The 20,492-nt window shown below is 40.5% G+C and overlaps 1 protein-coding gene across 2 annotated transcripts; it reads left to right on the forward strand.

Moving 5' to 3' along the window:
- The first annotated feature begins 12,498 nt into the window (after positions 1-12,498).
- On the forward strand, positions 12,499-20,134 carry LOC140476228 (heat shock protein HSP 90-alpha). 2 transcript variants are annotated; one of them, XM_072568488.1, is made up of 11 exons: positions 12,499-12,607; positions 13,150-13,314; positions 16,307-16,673; positions 16,880-17,013; positions 17,129-17,437; positions 17,531-17,696; positions 17,816-18,006; positions 18,467-18,614; positions 18,696-18,964; positions 19,327-19,660; positions 19,820-20,134. In XM_072568488.1, the coding sequence occupies exons 2-11, from the start codon at positions 13,150-13,152 to the stop codon at positions 19,930-19,932; spliced, it is 2,196 nt and encodes a 731-aa protein (XP_072424589.1). In that variant the 5' UTR covers positions 12,499-12,607; the 3' UTR covers positions 19,933-20,134. The 2 variants fall into 2 exon arrangements, with proteins under 2 accessions (XP_072424589.1, XP_072424588.1); XM_072568487.1 differs by having other exon boundaries at positions 12,529-12,692.
- Positions 20,135-20,492: the final 358 nt, after the last annotated feature.

Raw genomic sequence — 20,492 nt, forward strand, 5'->3', positions numbered from 1 at the left:
AATGTCAAAAGTTGCCCAGATATGTCCTGTCTGCAAATACAGGCAACTATCACCCCATCAATATAGCCTCAATCATCAAACTGATAGATGGTGTTTTTGACAGTGCTTTCAAGTGGCACTTATTCAACAATAACCTGCTCACTCACTTAATTTGGGTTTGGCCAAGGTCTGTTGGTTCCTAATATCATACCATTGGTGTAAATATCAACAAAAGGGGTGAGTTCAAGAAGCACAATGAAGGTGATTGCCTTTGACATCAAGGCAGCATCTGACTGAAGCTGGCATCAAGAAACCCTTCCAAAAAACTTAAAAGAAATAAGGAAGAAAATATTCCCCTGGTGAAAGTCATATCTAGTACAAAAGAAAATAGTTGGGGTTGTTGGAGGTCAATCATCTAAGCTACAGGACATCGCTGTAGGGGTTCCCAGGGTAATGTCATCCTATCCAACTTCAGTTGCTTCATCTTTCTTCCATTTTAAGGTCCGAGGTGTTTGCTGATGGTTGCACAGAATTCTGCACCGTTTGTAAATCCTGAGATACTGAAGCAATCCACGTCCAAATGAAGCAACATCTCTACTATATTCAGCCTGGGCCAACAAAATTTGTGCTACGAGTGACAGGCCATTGTCATCCTCAACAAGAGAGAACCTAATCATTGCCCCTTGATGTACAAAGGCATCACCAAAGCTGAACTCCCCCTAACAAGATCCTGCAGCTTACTATTGATTGGAAACTGAACTGGGTCATCTATATAAATGTTAATGCAAAAAGAGGAGGTCAGAGGCTATGAATTGTGCATTAAGTATCTCACCACATAACTCCCAAGGCCTACCAAGCATTTAAAAAGTGCAAGTCAGGTATATGATAAAATGCTCCTCTTGTCTGGATAAGTTAAGCTCTAACAATACGCAAGAACTTCACACTATTTAGGACAGCAGTTCATTTAAATGGTGCCCTATCTAATAAATACAACATTTGCTAGCTCCATTGACATTATTTGGCAGCATGGTTTTCAATCCTCAATAAATCACCAAAGATGCTTAACATTTCAAAGTGCAACATCTACCACGCAGGAGGACAATAGCAGCAAGTATGTGGAAAATCACCAACTTCAAGTCACACATGATCCCAGCTTTGGGCTATATCAGTGTTTCTTCACTACCACTGGTGAAAAATGTAGACTGTGCCTCCCTAATGACACTGAATGAATCCATACTACGTGGATCGCAAAAATTCAAAAAAATTCACCACCACTTTTGGAATATTGTGTACAATTCTGGTCTCCCTCCGATAGGATGGATGTTGTGAATCTTGAAAGGGTTCAGAAGAGATTTACAAAAATGTTGCCATGGTTGGAGGGTTTGAGCTATAGGGAGAGGCTGAATAGGCTGGGGCTGTTTTCCCTGGAGTGTCGGAAGCTGGGGGGTGACCTTATAGAGGAATATAAAATCTTCGGGGCATGGATAAGGTAATAGACAAGGTCTTTTCCCCAGAGTGGGGGAGTCCAGAACAGAGAGGGCATAAGTTTAGAGTGAAAGTGAAAAAATTTCAAAGGGACCTAAGGGGCAACGTTTTCATGAAGTGGGTGTTGCGTGTATGGAATGAGGAAGTGGTGGAAACTGATACAGTTACAATATTTAAAAGGCATCAGAATGTATATACGAATAGGAAAGGTTTAGAGGGATATGGGCCAAGTGCTGGCAAATAGGACTAGATTAATTTAGGATATCTAGTCGGCATGAATGAGTTGGACTGAAGGGTCTGTTTCTGTGCTGTACATCTCTTGTGACCACCACCTTCTCAAAGTCAATTAGGGAACGACCATTAAATGCTGGTTTAGCAAGTGCCATCCACATACTGTGAATGAATAAAAATACGTAGAATATGTAGGGAAGGCAACTACAACGTCAACTACAATGCTGGGGAATCTTCGGTTGAGGAAGAAGGTGGACATTACAGAGATTGCCATCATCAGAACAGATGCGACAGAGACAGAGGAACTGGAAGCATGGAATAGAATTTTTACAGGATGCAGGGTGTGAGGATGTATAATCAAGGTAAATGTGGGAGTTGTCCAGACTTGAAAACGTTTATCAATTTCACTTCCAATTTCCAACCTGCTCTCACCTTCACCTGTTCCATCTCTGACTCTTCCCTTTCCTTCCATGATATCTCTGTTTCCATTTCTGGGGATAGGCTGGCCACCAATATCCACTACAAACCAATCAATTCCCACAATTTTAGGGTCTGAGCATCTTCCCAGTTAGCAGCTATTCATTCTCCTAGGCTGACTATTATCCACTCCTTTGACTGTCCAACTATTTTTCTCTCTTTTTGGGCTCTATCTCCACCCATCATTTACTCCTTACACCACCTTACACATGTGTAGACTAGGTGGATTAGCCATGGGAAATGCAGGGTACCAGGGATAGGGTGGGATGCTGTTTGGAGAGTTGGTGTGGACTCAATGGGCCAAATGGCCTCCTACCACACTATAAGGATTCTATGATTGGGAATAGCTAGGGTAACAAGATTTTGAGCAAGTGGCAAGGCAGCTGAAATAATGTGAATGTATTACTAACAATCTCTAATTTCTGGGGCTATGCATGGCAAAACTGAAAAATAAAAATTCAAATTGCTACATCCTTCTGTGTCCTTACTACACTTAAATAGTTAAAAACAAAGTTTCAGCTTACATTGTTGCAGGGCAGATAGTCACCTTCTTTATGTGTATTCAATCTGCACTTTATCACTAAGAATGTGAAACCATAACTGATATAAGGAAGGCAATACAGTTGGTATAATGGCTAGTTTGTGTATCCGAATAATGCCAAAAGCATGAGATTCTATCCAACAGATGTGAACTCAGGACTGCCTCATCAATCCACCTGCAGTAAAAAGAACTCTCAGAACTTTTCTGTGGTTTGGCAAATAATCACCAAAGACCTACCTTTGGGCAGAGAATTGGAGAACTTCCAATTATAGATCTATTTAAATGCATAGACCTTTTTAATTCTTTAACATGACTTCATGAAATTCAAATGCACAAATTGTATTCAGCCTGCATGAGAAATTACCAAAGGAGAAGAAATATTGTGCTGAATTTCTGTCTTGGAGTGGGAAACAAGTCAAAGTCTGCTTCTGAGTCCTGAACCCATCCCGAGAACAAAGGTGGGTTCAAGTTACACCATATTGAAGATACAAAATTTGGATTTATTTCAGAGTTCTTTTGGTTTGCTAGACCAGCGACATTGAAGAGATTCTGATGTGATCAAAAGATGCAATAATAATGATTGATGTTTCATAATATTTGTTTGCCCAAAATAGCTTACTATAGAACTGATCTTGTTGTGGAAAAAAACATAGAGAACCATCAGGTGATGCAGAGAGTTCTTCAAGAAGTAGGTCTTTTATTTGCAAACAAAAAACCATGACACTGAGAAAGCAGATTCTCGAATGCCCATGAATCTCAGGGTCAGTGGATTTTTATATTTTTTTTATCGTGTTTCTGTTAGCTTACCAGCATGTCCAACTATATTAATCAAAGTACCTCACTCTAGCCACACAGTAAACCAGTGATGTTAGTTACCATTATCTCTTTAGAATAACATTAAGTAGAATGTACAACTAATGTCACGGTTAAATATTTATCGCTAACTTTGCTCCAAGATGTTCCATTGCAGACTAATCTGTCATGATACATATTCCATCTGTTACAATAGTCTCCTGTCTCAAGCTGACTCTACTATTAATTAGATATTTTAATGTCATGTCCCAAATATTTATTGTCCCAATCCTGTCATAATAACACTTAACAGAGAAACTTGCTTTATTACTTGTGTTATCTCATCACGCCATAGTGCACCTTTCAGCCTTAACCTTACTCTGCTAATTGGTGTAAGAATGTTCCACTATGGTTATCCCATCCTGCTTTCCACAGAACACAGATTGCCAGTGGTCTTCATGCTTTAACCCTTCCCATGCTTTCATGTTCTTTATTTTCCATATTCCCCCCATTGAGTCCTACTGGTCTCACCCAGAGAGAGTAGACAATAAGCTCAGCCTCTCCTGTGTCCAATACAAACAATATAGGTCCCAACATGTACTAAATAATTTTCAGAGTCTGAGACTTAAAAGGTTCTTCCTCCATTCCTGGGGTCCCTTGGGCCAAAAACCAGAACAGGAAAAAAGACCCAAGATCCCTCACAATCCAGGACCCATGCATTCTTCAGAAGTGTCATTGACATCCCCACATGGACATATTCCTTGCACTGTGGAGGTTGTTAGATCATAAGAATAGAACGGTGGAGTTCCATCAGAGGAGTAAGCACTTCCTGGGGTAGCTGAAATGACCACAAGTTGCTGTGTAGTGACGCGAACTAAAAAGGACTTAATAAAAGGTAAAGCACAACAAAAGATGAAGGCAACAACAAGCAAAACCGCACCTACAATAAGACCAATCTTGACAAACCAGGATCCCCAAGACCCTATTATTCAGCCAATCAAAAGCTTGCAAAACCCGCATTGTGTTTTAGCTCCCGTCTTAAATTCTTTAGTTTTTCCATTGCTTAAGTAAAAGATCCCCCAAGGCTAGTGTTGTTAGGTATAAAGGTAACAGCAATGTTCCCCAAATATCACACAAACACCACCTTTTTCTGCCAGTATCCAATCTAAGGCCTGTCTGTTTTGGCATGTCATTTTAGTCGTAGCATCCAATTGTTCTCCCAAGGGCAGCGTCAATATAATTGATAAAACTCTGCTGGTTGTAAGAAATGTAATTAATCCATTCAGTATTCTTGCTAACCCCTATCACTGGGTTGAGAGCTTCCTTGCCCGCGGCAATCTCATTGCAGACCTTATACTCATTAGGAATACCTCTTGGCTGTCCTATGCGATCAATCCGAATCGTCGGATCAGGGACATACTGTCGCTTAGTTCGGCACAAAGCTGACTGTGACATCGCATCAAACTGCACGTGTGCTGATATAACTACCTCGTATAAGAGCATTACATGTGCACAGCTGCCACTCATCAGCAGGCAGTGTCGGGCGCAACCCTCCTTTCTTACCACACCACCAAGTATCTGCCAGTGGGACACGTTGAGAATTTAAAACAGCCCCAGATGTGCTGTCCACCTTGAGTTCAATCGTATTCCTGCAAAGACCCTTAAAATAGCCGACTGGTGTGGAGCCATTTTGCTTAAGGCATTCAAAACTCAACCCTTCCCGTATCCTGAAAGCAACCATGGGGAACGTGTAATTAGTCTTACTGGTAGCCATACCATCGTTGGAGTTGCTGCCAGCCCACATCATCCTGCTGATAGAATGTAGAGGCCTGAAGTAGGAGGCACCAAAACGGGCAATGGGATTGCATGTAAATTGGTGAATCATCCGGATTAAGAGGTCGGCTAGAGGGCTGCAAATGCCATTGAGTATAGGTGGTCGAGTTATAGGGCATAGGGACAGCTTAGTATGAAGAGGTTGCCTTAGTACACAAGAAACAGTCCTATCTAGCCTTCATTATGGCCATATAGTTTGCCCCTTGATACCAGTGATTGTCATTGGTGCGTACCCATGTTAGGGTAGCAAGGTCTGCACTTCTAATATGTCTTTGCCTCCCAGCCTGAATGACCCTGGCATTACCAGTCCAGGTCTGCCAAATTAATGGTCTCCAAGTGGCATCAGAGAGGGGGATATCATGGGCATCCACCATGTCTTCCCCATCCCTGCTGCCAGGAGAACTATGCTCCACATCTCCATCACAATCATTTCTAGAATGATCGGTATCCCCAAGAACTTCACCTCTACGCTTTTCAGAACCTGCTGAGGGTACTAGCCTCAGCCTCAGCTCCACTTACCTCAGTGTTAGAGTTAGTTTATGCTGGTGGGAGAGCTTTAGTACAATGATTAAGGTGGTATCATGTGTCGTCCTTCCACTTGGATGGTGGTAGGTGATGCCTTAGTCACTACGAAAGGTCCCCCTTTCCTTGGCTCATTCCAGCGTCTTCGAAAAAACCGCACATACACCCAATCTCCGGGTGAAATTGGTCCTTCCTTGGTTCCCTTTGTGTTTCCTGCAGGTGGATAGTCTCATGTATCATAGTTAGCTGCTGCATAGATTGTTTAAGTTCTAAGCTTAACCACTCCAAGCTCAGCCCTTCGTATGGGCCTTTCCACTTGGGTGCTGGCATAGGTCTACCTGAGAGCATCTCATGCAGTGTTAGATTGGTCATGCGATTAGTCTGCATGCGATAACTCATTAGCGCCAGCAGCAGCACATCAACCCAATCAAGGTCGGTGCTTGCGCAGATCTTGTTTAATCTGGCTTTCAATGTCCCATTAATCCTTTCCACCATACCTTGTGACTGGGGATGATACACGCACCCAAACCTCTGATTCTCAAAGACTGCAGCACCAACTTAACTACTTCCTGAATGAAGGCAGACCCATTGTCTGAACTAATTTCTGACGGTATACTAAACCTTGGGATAACTTCATTCGTCAGAAATTTCACTACTGTCCCAGCTCCTGGTTTCAACCTTATTTCCACTGGGCTAGCTGATTTCACTCTCCCCACGTGTATCATGCTGTGACCACAAAGTGGCTAGCAATGCATCCAATCGCTCATTACCATATTGATCACCTTCCTCCACTGTCACTGGAATGCTCCACTGGGGTGTTACCTTGACTTCTCTCGGATTCCCTATCAAGTTGCAGCATGCTAGGATTTTAATATAGCTGCCATCCCTAGTTTCCCAAACACCTGTCGTGAGCATATGCCATCCCTGATTGTTTCTACACACCTGGCCATAGGTCCTAAGTCTTTAGATTGATATCTCTTATTTACCAGTAAGGTTACATGTGGTGCGGCACCTGGTACTCTATACCACCCTTCCAGGAACGCATTTCTCTCTATGTGCAGGATCACTCCCTGCTCCCCTAATACTATTGTTTCACTTCTCAAATGTTACAGAGTAGTGACTTCCTGCTGCCACTGCCTCTCTAACACCTCATCCTGAGACTCATCAAATATCACTGTACAGTGCAGCTCAGACATGGGTGGACTCAATGGGGCGAATGGCCTTACTTCCACTCCTATGTCTTATGGTCTTATGGTCTTGCTTTAGTCAACATCATCAACACTTCTGCTTCTCACATCCCCCAAATGTTTTGAATATCACTTGCTATACCCCCTATCCAATAAACATTAACATCTTTAACTTCTTGCATCACTAATTGTATATTGGCCTTTTCTATGACCAAGCCCTGCTGTGTGCACTCCAATCTTACCTCTAATTGCAGTAAAGCATCCCTACCTAACAAGTTAATTTGCATCTCTTTAGACACTAATATTGGCAGAGCTATCTCCCTACCTTCCATTTCTAATCTTACTAGAGCTGTAAATCGAGTTAACCATGATTTCCCTGAGAACCCTACGGTTTTAACAAATTTACTTGACATGGGAAGGTGAGAGGCATACCGCAGCTGTACACAAGTGTATGTAGTTCCGATCATCACCGGTGTCTGCCGCCCTTCTATATTAACTTGTATTACTGGTTCTTGATCAGCCTCCCATGCTACTACAGGGTACAGCCCCTTCCCACCCAGGTTCTCAGGGCATTCCTAACACATCCCATACGGGTTAACAAGTCCTGCTGGGCCTGTAGGTGTCTGGGAAATGGTCACTGGGAATTCCCGCCGGCCCGCTGTAGGGCAGGGAGGACCTGGTCTAATAAGGGCAATTTCTCCGAAGGTTGCCTGGTTAATGGCATCCCCAGCACATCATTTCTGGCTCCCCTTGAGCCTGATTATTTATCATGTACCTTATTCCCCCATTCCTAAGTCCCTGTCCTTGCGGACTCCACTTCTGTTTCGGCTGTTGTTTAAATCTGCCCTGCCCCCATTACGTTACCTGTGGGAAAGTCTCTCTAAAAATCTCCATTGCTGGCATGGGACTTTCTGGCTATCTGATAGGACCCCCCCCCCCTCTTGCACCGGCTCTTGGTTCATGCCAGTATTGATTACTGTGTCGGTTCTTACCGGCAACACCTTTTTAGCCTTTTCTTTTTCTTCCTTTTTATGCTCTTCGAGCTGCATTTGCGCCAGCTTCCTTTGCACCTCTTCCTGCTGTTCGGACAGTTTCTCTTTGTCTTTTTGAAACCTTTCCACTGCATGAGCTACATGATCTCTAGATTCCTGGCAGCTCATCGATGATGTCAGACCCACCACCTCCTCCAGCCTTGACCTGACTTGGGAGGGCATTGCCTCAGTGATGGAATTTCTGAACATTATGGTCAGCAACTGATTAGTCTCAATACCTTACTCTGTTTCCAGCCTCCACTTCTTTAACTGTTTTTCCAAGTAGGCAGCCAAGTTTTCACTTTCTCCCAGTGGATCCCCTCTTAGAGCCTGGGGGTCCATTTTGGGTGGATAACAGTCTCTTGAGGCCCGCCATACATTCTGTCTCACTCGATCAAACCCGACACCATCGATCATTGGATTATCTGCCACATTTTTCAAACAGGCTCGGACCATTATTTCCTTTAACTTTAGAAATTCTACCAACCTCATCAGCAGTGCCTTTAAGTCTCCTATAGCCAGCAATTGCCCTGTGATTTCATCTTCAAAAGCCTTTATCCACCTTCCCGCTCCCTCATGTAAACTGGGCAGCACATTCTTCAGCCCTTCCAGATCCTGAGTTTCCCAAGGAATGTATTGTGGGTTTCTCCCCTCTTTTATAAGGAGCGGTAGCATCCTTCCCTGTTGGCCCTTTTTCCCTTTACTGACGCTACTTCTCAATATATCCCCCTTCGCGCTCTGAGCCCGATGCGATTTCTAATTCTTCCCATTCTTTAGGTACTGGGACCTTTTTCTTTCCTGGTGTCTCATCATCCCTTTCTGCTTGCTCTCCATCACTTTCACTGCTTTTCTCTTCAGCCCTTCTTTCGTATCGCAATGAGTATTCCTCAATTGCTTTCAGTTCCCCTAGCCCACACAGCACACTAATCTCATGTTTCAGTTTTTCTTGTTCTCGTTGTATGGCTTCTATTTGCTCCTGCCTGTCCCTTTTTTCTCTTTCTCTTCTTTCCCTCAGTTCATTTTTTGTCTTCCGCACTTCCACCCCATTCTAACTGTCCCTCTATTTCTACTATTCCCTTTATTACTGGACACGGCTTCGATGCCTCTTCATTGAGTAGAGAGGAGGTCTATTCAACTCCTCCACATCTGGGTACGGAGGGGGGGGGGGCTGATTCCTGCTTTACTGTTTCCAGTAACTGCTCAGCTTGTTCTTTTGCAGCTTTCCTAGTCACCACAGGTGCCTGACAAGCTACCTTCAGTTCCTCACCCTCTTTCCTGAAAAATTTCAATATTTCCATCTCCTGATCTCTCTTTTGGTTTCTGTCTTTAGATTTAACTTTTGGCTTATAGTTTTTAATTAGTCCCTCCCATGCACATATGTATATCAAAGGTACCTTCTTCTGGCCATTTAGTCAATAAATCATTAATTTTTTTTTCCCATTTCTCAGAAATTTTTACAACATCGTTTCTTGCCACTGGAAATTTCTTACTCAGTATCTCAACTGCAGTCCCTTTTTCCATCCTATGATATATTTCAGTCCAACTAATTTATTATCTTTGCTCTCATAAATCACTTCCTCATACCTTTAAGTCCAGTAGTGCTCTGTTCAATAGCGTAAGCAATTCCTAACTTTATAACTTGCCGTTGTCCCTTACCAATCTATCAATTTCTAAACGTCCTCAATTGCAGCCAGTTAATACAATCAACCTATTCTCATTCATTCAACCTAAACCAATCTAACACTGCACCTTCAAAATGCATCAATCACTAACGGTTTCTTGAGAAATTTCTCTCTTAAATTCTTCCAGTGCAAAATATAATCAAAATACCTCTGGATCTCGAGCTCCAGGGAAACAAAACACAAACATTTAACCACCAACAAACAATTATGCAGACAAATCAGATCACAATGATTAAACTATAAACTCTCTCTCTCTCACTGACACAGACACACACAGAAACATTCTGCAAGCTACAGCTGCTCTCTCTCTCACACACACACGAACATTCTGCAAGCTACAGCTACACCCACTCACGTGCGCGAACTCAGCCATAAATCAATCTCTCTCAGCCAGAGCTTTTGATCATTTCCAAAAGTCTAATTATCTTACAGGCCTTATCTAAAACATTTAATAGTCTCGTAACACTATGACCATTCTCTGCTATTTTACTTTTAATCATCTACTACCAATCTGCCGGCTTTCTAAACAGGTCTATCAGCACTTCCAGTAAAACAATTTCCCACTACTTATTCTGCCCTATCTATCTATAGGGTCTTATATACGTGGACGTTTTACTCTAACAATTGCTACTTTTCTATTCTTACTCACTCCTTACCCCACTGCACAGTTTTCTTGACCAATTCTCCACATCTTCTTCAGTAGCAATTTACCCCTCGCTTGGATCTTGGATTGGAGAGACCCTCCGGCAGTTTCCTGCACCAAGGACCATTCGAAGCCAACAGAATATATTCCGAATTCACAGCAAAAATGCTAACTTTTTTTGTTCTATCAGTCTCGGGTGTGCCCCCGGTGGACCAAGAAACGCCCTGTTACTGCTGTTATCTGTCCAGGTGGGTCTCTGCACGACCCTGCTCGCAGCGCCAAATTTGTTGTGGAGAAAATATAGAGAACCACCATGAGATGCAGAGAGTTCTTCAAGAAATAGGTCTTTCATTTGCAAACAAAAAACCGTGACACTGAGAAAGCAGATTCTCGAATGCCCACGAATCTCAGGGTCAGTGGATTTTTATATCTTTTTTATCGTGTTTCTGTTAGCTTACCAGCATGTCCAACTATATTAATCAAAGTACCTCACTCTAGCCACACAGTAAACCAGTGATGTTAGTTACCATTATCTCTTTAGTTGTACATTCTACTTAATGTTATTCTAATGTCACGGTTAGATATTTATTGCTAACTTTGCTCCAAGATGTTCCATTGCAGACTAATCTGTCATGATACATATTCCATCTGTTACAATAGTCTCCTGTCTCAAGCTGACTCTACTATTAATTAGATATTTTAATGTCATGTCCCAAATATTTATTGTCCCAATCCTGTCATAATAACACTTAACAGAGAAACTTGCTTTATTACTTGTGTTATCTCATCACGCCATAGTGCACCTTTCAGCCTTAACCTTACTCTGCTAATTGGTGTAAGAATGTTCCACTATGGTTATCCCATCCTGCTTTCCACAGAACACAGATTGCCAGTGGTCTTCATGCTTTAACCCTTCCCATGCTTTCATGTTCTTTATTTTCCATAATCTTTATCAATGGAACAATTTTTCTGTCAGATGACTTTCTTGCAATTTTTGTTCACAACAGTGAGTTTCCTATCACTTTTCTACAAGACACCCAAAACAAATGGAAAAATTGAGAGGGTTGTACACTCAAAATTTGAAATTTTGCTCTGGTTTCCACTGTGGTGTGTTAATATGCTCATCGTTACCGTGTATAACCAGGCAGTGACAGGTTTTTAAAAATCATTTTATTGCATGATGTAATTGCCGATTTACTTAATTTTTAAAGCTGTTAATCAGGCTCGATTTAGAGGATGGTTGATGTCAAAGCAGCGTGTTTGGGTAGGTGGATGGGGAGATGTTGCTACCTACAGATTGTGTAATTTAACATCCGTAATGCCCTGAGAGAAAGCATTATCGTGTCAATTACGCTCCAGAAGCTCCTGTCACACTGAATGTCAGCTCTTGAAAGAATGTTCCAGAATCTGAATTTAAAGTAACCATTATATTGCCGCGCCAGTTGCAAGTTTGTCAAATATCCTCAGTTGCCCTCCCCCTTACCTCATCCATAAATATCCTCCTTTCCTCTATCTATTGACATTATATATCAGTGGTGATGGGGCTGCAAGCTCAATCCACGAGTGCCTAGTGTCTCGTGGACATCATCGTGGACATTGTTGCATTAAAATATGAAATTTAACCAGTTTAACTGTCGATTGGGACACTCAATCCAGATGGATTAAAAAAAAATATTTTTAAACAGCTTTAAAGCAGAACCAATCTGGGCCACCGATTATTTTAAACGACTAACTTTCATAATATATTAACGATCACGGTATTTCAAACTCGAAGTCATTTTAAGAAGAATTTAAGCTCAGATTACGCCTTACGTATTCAGAAATGTTATGTTAGTAACATGTTTTGTTGCGATACTTTTTTTTTGAGAAGCACTATTCATTTTATATTCAGTCTGTGATGAAGACGTCACCTCATTCTCATCTCGAAACGGCTCAGAAAATTCCAGCAACTTCAGAGGTTGTGACTCATTCAAGGGCTTTCCGCATTGCCGGCCGCCACGCAGCGCACTCCCCGCCCTCAAACCGCTGAATGGCCCACTCCGATTCGGAACGCCACACGCTCTGGCTCCCCATTGGCCACTGCCACTGTCAATCTGTGCAAAGCCCCGACCAAGGTTCGAGATGTTTCTCGAACTTCGATTCTGGCGAAGACGAGGCGCCATATAAAAACCGGTTCGCCGCCTTTTCTGCCCGCATTACTTAAGGTGTGAGCTGTAGTAGACAGTGAGAGAGATTGTGCTTCTTTCTCTTCGTTAAAAGAATCGCGAAACGCGAGTGTGTTTAAGGAAGGTAAAAAAAAAGTGGTAATGGTTAATTAGCAGAGTTTGATGTTAGTAGCTCCGGCGTTTAATTAGGCTGTTCAATTTAATTTGGTTTTTCTTTCGAATCAATTAAATTTAATTTCAGATCACAGAATCGATTTGCCGGATTTTCTAGAAGAATGATGTTTTTGTTTTCTATGATTCTTAAAGCGAAAAAGTTTTATATGGAAAAGCTTTTCTCTCGAACGATTCACGTATTACTCTCGGTTCATTATCAACGCGTTTTTACCGCGCTAAGCCTTCTGGTAACCCTTAGACTTTTCTAGAAGCTTGTTCCATTGGGTGGAGTCAGACTGCGCATGTGGAGACGCTGCTTCTGCCACAAAATTCAATTATTTACCCCGATTTTCGTTTTAATAGTACTCATTTGTTTTCTTAACTTGCTCATCAAACGTTATTCTACTTTCTCGTTACATTAACTACAGATGCCTGAAGAAATTCCAGCAACCACGCAGGATGCGCCGATGGAGGAAGAAACTGAGACTTTCGCCTTTCAGGCGGAAATTGCTCAGTTGATGTCTTTGATCATTAATACATTTTATTCCAACAAAGAAATATTTCTGAGAGAACTCATTTCCAATTCCTCTGATGTAAGTCACCTTTTTAGTGATTTTTAGTTTTTAAGACTTCATTTTCAAATCTTTGACCGTGGTTTAACACTGTCAATAAAGTTCTTTTTAATGTAATTTCTGACTTCAAGATGTCGATCTATTTATATCTAATCTACTTTCGCAACATGATCTCAATTGAATAGTGGTAGTATAAGAATATTCTAGAAGCTGTAAGCAGAATTCTTTCCACCTTCCAAGGATGGATATGATCACAATAGACATAAATAATACGATTGCAGAATACCTGAAAGATGATAGGAGGGTCCTTTTATATGTGAGATGTTAGTTATCCTGTTTTTCTTAGTGAAAGAATTCCAAACTTTTGAAAGAATGGATAGACTGTGGAAAACAAAGTACTAATTTCATCAGGTGCTTGTGGTGGAGTAGTGCTCAGAAAGCTAGTGCCTTCAATTAAACCTGTTAAACAAAAATGAGGACTGCAGATGTTAGTAACTAGAGTCTAGATTACAGTGCTGCTGGAAAAGCACAGCAGGTCAGGCAGCATTCGAGTAGATGTTTCTGGCAAAAGCCCTGCATCAAGAGCTGTTGGACTAAACTTGGTGTTGTGATTTTTTTTTTAACTTTGTGCACCCAGTCCAATACCAGCATCCCAAGTGTTCATTTATTCATCCCTAGTTATTATTGGAGGTCTGAACAAATGTTTCATTTAAAATTGGAAGTTTGATTCCCTCCTGTATCTTGAGTCGTCTGACTGTTACACATACCAGTGTACTTTATTGGGAGTTGAATAACTTTTTTTTAAATCTGTACCTTGAAATGGAGAGGCTTTGAAACTTCAATTAAATGAACTACTCCAAACAGAACCAGCTTCTGATTCCTTACCAGTGACTATGGGTTATGTGGCTATTCCATAATTTAGGGTCAGTGGTGAGTTTCAAGATGTTGGAAAACTTGCTCATATTCTATCACAGGATAGATAGTGAACCTATTATCTTGTAACCTATAGCCTACCAGTCTTGAGTGCTTTTTAAATGTTTAGATTGATTCCATGGACTTGTTTAATGTTTGTGAACAATCCCTCTCCAATGAGATGTACATGTATTAATCTTGCAAGACTGTATCTTGTGCAAAAATAAAAGTTAATTATCCTAATCTCTACTAGTGACTCTTTGGAGATATTAGTGGTATCCAACAGATTTCAATCATTCCTTATGGGAGAGAGCAAATGATTTAAACTGCTTTTTCTGGCTTATAGTGAAGACCCTTTTTTGGTCTTTTTTTTAAATGTACCACCACATTGTATAGCTCCCCACTCAACTAAACTAAATTTTGAAGCCATCTAGAAACTTGGTTAGTGTGCATAGACAGGGTCTGCTAGATGTTGCATAGTATGTCTGGATTGGAACACCCAAATCTACCTTGATTCCACTAAGGTTCCAGGTTGACCCAATCCAAGCTTGCATCCCTGTAGTGCTAGAGAAGTCCTGTATTAAAGTTCTCATCTGGTCACTGCTAAATACAGGGTAAGATTACCAGATAATTTTATAACCAGTGAGTTATTTCAATCCAACTGACTAAAGTTCATCTGATTAGTTGAGGTCAGATTTCTCCCTACGTGGGCTCATTCTTCCCAATTTAGAATGTAAAATTGGGACCATTTCTCTTAGACTGAGGAGACGTTTGATTCATTTTTATCCTGTTCAAAAGAACTTTCCAGAGTAATCGCATCTTCCAGCGTTTGATCCAGCACTTAATGGACAATTTTTTTTTTGAAATGTGACTCAAGTTAGCTTCTAGCTTTGCTATTAGTTATAGATTTTATGTCTCAGATACTTAAAATCTCCCCTTAGTCGCCTCTTTCCTCCACTAAACAAGACTTTTTGATATTCACTCCAATGTTGTAGAAGGCAGCTATATCATGCTCTAGTCTCCTTGATTGATTATTAAGGAAAGTATCCTTTCTGCTAACTTCTTTGTGCCCTTGTATCTTTTTGGGTATTCATGGTAATGTGCTTGGTGTCTTTGTTTCCCCTCTTTTCTGTAACTGTGCTGCTGTTTATTTGCTTGCCTTCCCTTTTATGTATCATACCTAAATTTTTGTTTTTAGAGGGAATTCCATTGCATTTTTCTGGCCAGCTGGCTGATTTATAGATCTTTTATCTATAGTCCCTAACCATCCGTCAATGGCCACTTCGGTCTTCTATGCTTAAATCCAGCAGTAATCTAGTGTGCAGTGTAGCAAGATTTCAGTGGAAAGAGTCTTCAGGTCATGAAGATCTGTTGACAACGCTTTGTCCATGGAGTTTTTGTGTAAAACCTAGCGGGTTGTGCAGACTCCAAATATGCTAACTCGTTAACCCTTTTCTGCCACTTAAAAGACAAGCAAGTCAGGCAGAATTTTAAAACATGTGCTGACTGCTAGATCACTTCCTGACAAGTGAAATGACAGTGGTTTGTATTTCTACGTTAACTGTCTTTCTCCAACTAGAAGTCTGGGGAATTTTTTAGATTCCATTCCTTACAGTATGGAAACAGGCCCTTCAGCCCAACAAGTCCACACCAACCCTCCAAAGAGTAACCCACCTAGACCCATTTCCCTCTGACTAATGCACATACTATGGGCAATTTAGCATGGCCAAGTCACCTGATATGCACATCTTTTGGACTGTGGGAGGAAACCGGAGCACCTGGAGGAAACCCACACAGGCACTGGGAGAATGTGCAAACTCCACAGTCACCTGAGACTGGAATTGAACTTGGGACCCTGGTGCTGTGAGGCAGCAGTGCTAGCCACTGTGCCACCCTATTGGGGGTGCTGTAAAGAAAGCATGTCAACATTCAGCACTTTGGAGCAACTTTGCATGAGAACAATACCATTATTTGTCTTCAAACACTTGTTAAAATAAACCTCCTAAGCTTGATCACATCCCCAGAATTTGATTGCGGCTTTAACAATCAATTGTATAGCTAAGAAACATGTTGAATTCTGATAATTGTTTTTATTTTAAAGGCTCTCGATAAAATTCGCTATGAAAGCTTAACTGATCCAAGCAAGCTGGATTCTGGCAAAGAATTGAAGATTGACATTGTTCCAAATCAAAAGGAACACACTTTGACTATTCAAGATACTGGTATTGGAATGACCAAAGCTGACCTTATTAACAATCTAGGTACCATTGCCAAGTCTGGAACAAAAGCATTCATGGAGGCCTTGCAAGCTGGTGCAGACATATCAATGATTGGGCAGTTTGGTGTGGGCTTCTATTCTGCTTACCTAGTTGCAGAAAAAGTAACAGTCATCACTAAACACAATGATGATGATCAGTACGTGTGGGAATCATCTGCTGGAGGGTCTTTCACAGTAAGATTAGATCATGGTAAGTTTCTTTGCAGAAAATAAGGTTATAACCTTCAATTGAACTTTTTATTTTCTTTGCATACTTTCAAAAATTATGAAAAGTATCTTTAAAAGGAAGAGTCTTGACCGCTTAAACAATATCATCCCTTTCTTACACAATATTTCATGAACTTGTATAAACAGCATACTGTTCAAACATTAACAGTAGTTTGGCTTTCTCAAAAGGTGAAGATATTGGCCGTGGAACCAAAGTAATCTTGCACTTGAAGGAAGATCAGATGGAATATATAGAAGAAAAGAGAATCAAAGAAATTGTCAAGAAACACTCCCAGTTCATTGGCTACCCTATCACTTTATTTGTAAGCATTTTTCTTTGAGACTCCCAGAAATAAATTAGGTGATGGTATACTTGTCTAATCAACCCAGTCATAACTTTCACAAGAAAAATAATACTTGCAAAACTTCTTTAAACAGGTGGAGAAGGAGCGTGATAAAGAAATCAGTGATGATGAAGGGGAAGAAAAAGAAAAGAAAGAGGATGATACTGCAGAAGAAGAAGACAAGCCAAAAATTGAAGATGTTGGATCAGATGAAGAGGAAGATGAAAAGAAAGAAGGTGACAAAAAGAAAAAGAAGAAAATTAAGGAAAAATATATAGATCAAGAAGAATTGAACAAGACCAAACCCATTTGGACAAGAAATCCTGAAGACATTACTAATGAAGAATATGGGGAATTCTACAAGAGTCTGACAAACGATTGGGAGGAGCATTTGGCAGTAAAAGTAAGTGTGCTATTAACACTAACTCATGCAATGATGGAAAGTGTTGAAAAATTATTTGTTGTAACCAGTAGGTCAATCAACTTTGTTTTACAGCACTTTTCTGTTGAAGGCCAGCTAGAGTTCAGAGCATTACTTTTTGCTCCAAGACGTGCGCCATTTGATCTCTTTGAAAACAGAAAAAAGAAAAACAACATTAAGTTGTATGTGCGCAGAGTCTTCATCATGGATAATTGTGAAGAGCTAATTCCAGAATATCTCAGTAAGTATTTGGGCAGGAATACCTGATGCATTCTACACTCAATTAAATCCAGTGAATGTAATTTCTCACTTCTCATTTTATGATCGTTTTCTAAGTGTGAACGTTTTTTCCCCCCCAAGATTTTATCAAAGGAGTAGTAGATTCAGAAGATCTGCCCCTTAATATTTCCCGAGAGATGTTGCAGCAGAGCAAGATTCTGAAAGTAATTCGTAAAAACCTGGTCAAGAAATGCTTAGAGCTCTTCACAGAATTGTCAGAGGACAAAGAAAACTACAAGAAGCTATATGAACAATTCTCCAAAAACCTCAAGGTGAGCAAGACTAAATAGTAGAACAAGGCAAAACTTTATCAACCTGCTAATGAGGCAAGTGAGAACAGTTGGTTTTTTTAGGTCTGCAACTGACTTGACACAATAGTGCTTTTTATCTTTAGTTTGTTAACCTTAAATCCAAAACAGTGGCTTTTTCCAAATAACCTGCTCTACCCAAACTAGGGCTTTTTTCTAGAGCTTTTAAGGTTTAAACATTTTCAGCTTGTAAAGTGCATGTTTAGTGTAGAAGTTCCAGAAAAATAAAACTGATTTTTGAGATGCATTTGAGAGTGAAGCATGCATCTTCATGCGAACAATCCCAGGAGCTCTAAAATTGTGCTTTTTATTTGTTATGCACCACTTCAAAATCTGCAAGAGCAGACATTTATTTCCAGTAACAGGTACCTGTCCCTAGTTACATGAATAATCAACCTTGCTCTTTCCCCTCAATACTTCTCAGCTTGGAATCCATGAGGACTCTCAAAATCGCAAGAAACTTTCCGAGTTGCTCCGGTATCACACTTCAGTGAGTGGTGATGAAATGGTATCTCTGAAAGATTATGTCTCCCGTATGAAAGACAACCAGAAACACATCTATTATATAACTGGTATGTAAGCATAATTACAATATGCAGATTTCTGGAATGTATACTAGACACGATTAGTCATGGAGTTGTTTAAATTTTTAGGTGAAACAAAGGATCAAGTAGCTAACTCTGCTTTTGTGGAGAGGCTAAGAAAACATGGATTGGAGGTGATTTACATGACTGAGCCAATTGACGAGTACTGTGTGCAGCAGCTCAAAGAATTTGATGGGAAAACTCTTGTCTCTGTAACAAAAGAAGGTTTGGAGCTTCCAGAAGATGAAGAGGAGAAAAAGAAGCAGGAAGAAAAGAAGGCCAACTTTGAGAATCTGTGCAAGATAATGAAGGACATCTTGGAGAAGAAAATTGAGAAAGTATGTTTGTTTAAATTTATGGAAAATACAATATTGAAGGCTAGAAAAAACAAATTCCTTTTAAGTGAAGGTTAAAGATGGCAGCACTCAAATTTGTGTTAACCAGCTTGAGTCAAAGGATTGCAGTCATGTTGGATCTGGAATGAATTTACAAACAGGCTAGAAACCACTTCAGTTCTAATTTTTTTTTAGAATTTGGATGAGTACTGCTTTGAATGTCACTTCTGGGAGTGACATTAATTTTCACCTGTTGAAACAACTGTCCATAGATTTTTAAGGAACTAATGCCCCCAATGTTCAGTTATTGTTTGGTGGTTTTTTTATTTCACTCTAATCACCCTTTTTCTAACTTGCATCCCCAGGTAACTGTTTCCAATCGCTTAGTTGCCTCTCCATGTTGCATTGTGACCAGTACTTACGGATGGACTGCCAACATGGAACGAATCATGAAGGCTCAGGCACTTCGTGATAACTCTACAATGGGTTACATGGCAGCTAAGAAACACTTGGAAATAAATCCTGATCATCCAATTGTTGAAACACTACGGCAGAAAGCAGAAGCTGACAAAAATGACAAGTCAGTAAAGGACCTGGTCATTCTTCTTTTTGAGACTGCCCTGCTGTCCTCTGGCTTTTCATTAGAAGATCCACAGACTCACGCTAATCGCATCTACAGGATGATTAAACTTGGTCTTGGTAAGCATCTTGGCAACCAAGTAAAAGCGATTTTTGCAGTTTTTATCTAATTGCCATTAAGAAAAATGGTGAAAAGAAACCTCTGACAGTGGGATTAAACTTGTAGACGTCTTGCTGGTTTTGTTGCATGCAGAAGAATAATTGTTTTTTGCCCTCTAGGTATTGATGAGGAAGATCCTGTCATGGAGGATGCAGGTCCAACAAATACAGAAGAGATGCCACCACTGGAAGGGGATGATGATGATACATCACGAATGGAAGAAGTTGACTGAACAAAATACAGCCAGCACTGAAATATATTTCATTCGTCCTTAAGAGCTGTTGCAGTCACTGTTTAAAACTATAATGGACCACTGTAACAGTATCACACTTCTGTGAAGCATAGTTGATGCTGCATTTTTCTGTAATATTCAGTACTAGTAAACAAGTGACAATTGAGCATATGTTGAAAAATAAACATTTAGTTTAAATTCCTTTATGGTCTCTTTTATTTAGTGTAAATCAAATTTATTCTTCAACCAGGTTTGACACTTTAGACTCAAAATAAAGGCTTATTCTAATCCAGTAACCCTACCATAAATTGTACATTCCCTGGTTTGTGTCTTGTTAAAAGTTTACTTAGTGGCCTTACTAGTTGGAACATAGAGTAGAGCAGAACCAGTAGCAGAAAATACTCTTGGTCTTCAGAAGATGAATGCCAGAGGATTCATCTGATCTTCTGTCTTTCCAGTTACTGCTAGGAGTGAATTGATCTTTTCTTGGATAGGTGATTTCTTGTTGAATGGCATTTTATGTGCAAATCCATTTTGCCTGTAAGTAGTCTTTCTGAAAC

Source organism: Chiloscyllium punctatum, chromosome 4, assembly GCF_047496795.1.
Source record: "Chiloscyllium punctatum isolate Juve2018m chromosome 4, sChiPun1.3, whole genome shotgun sequence".
In the NCBI taxonomy this organism is placed as follows: Eukaryota; Metazoa; Chordata; class Chondrichthyes; order Orectolobiformes; family Hemiscylliidae; genus Chiloscyllium; species Chiloscyllium punctatum.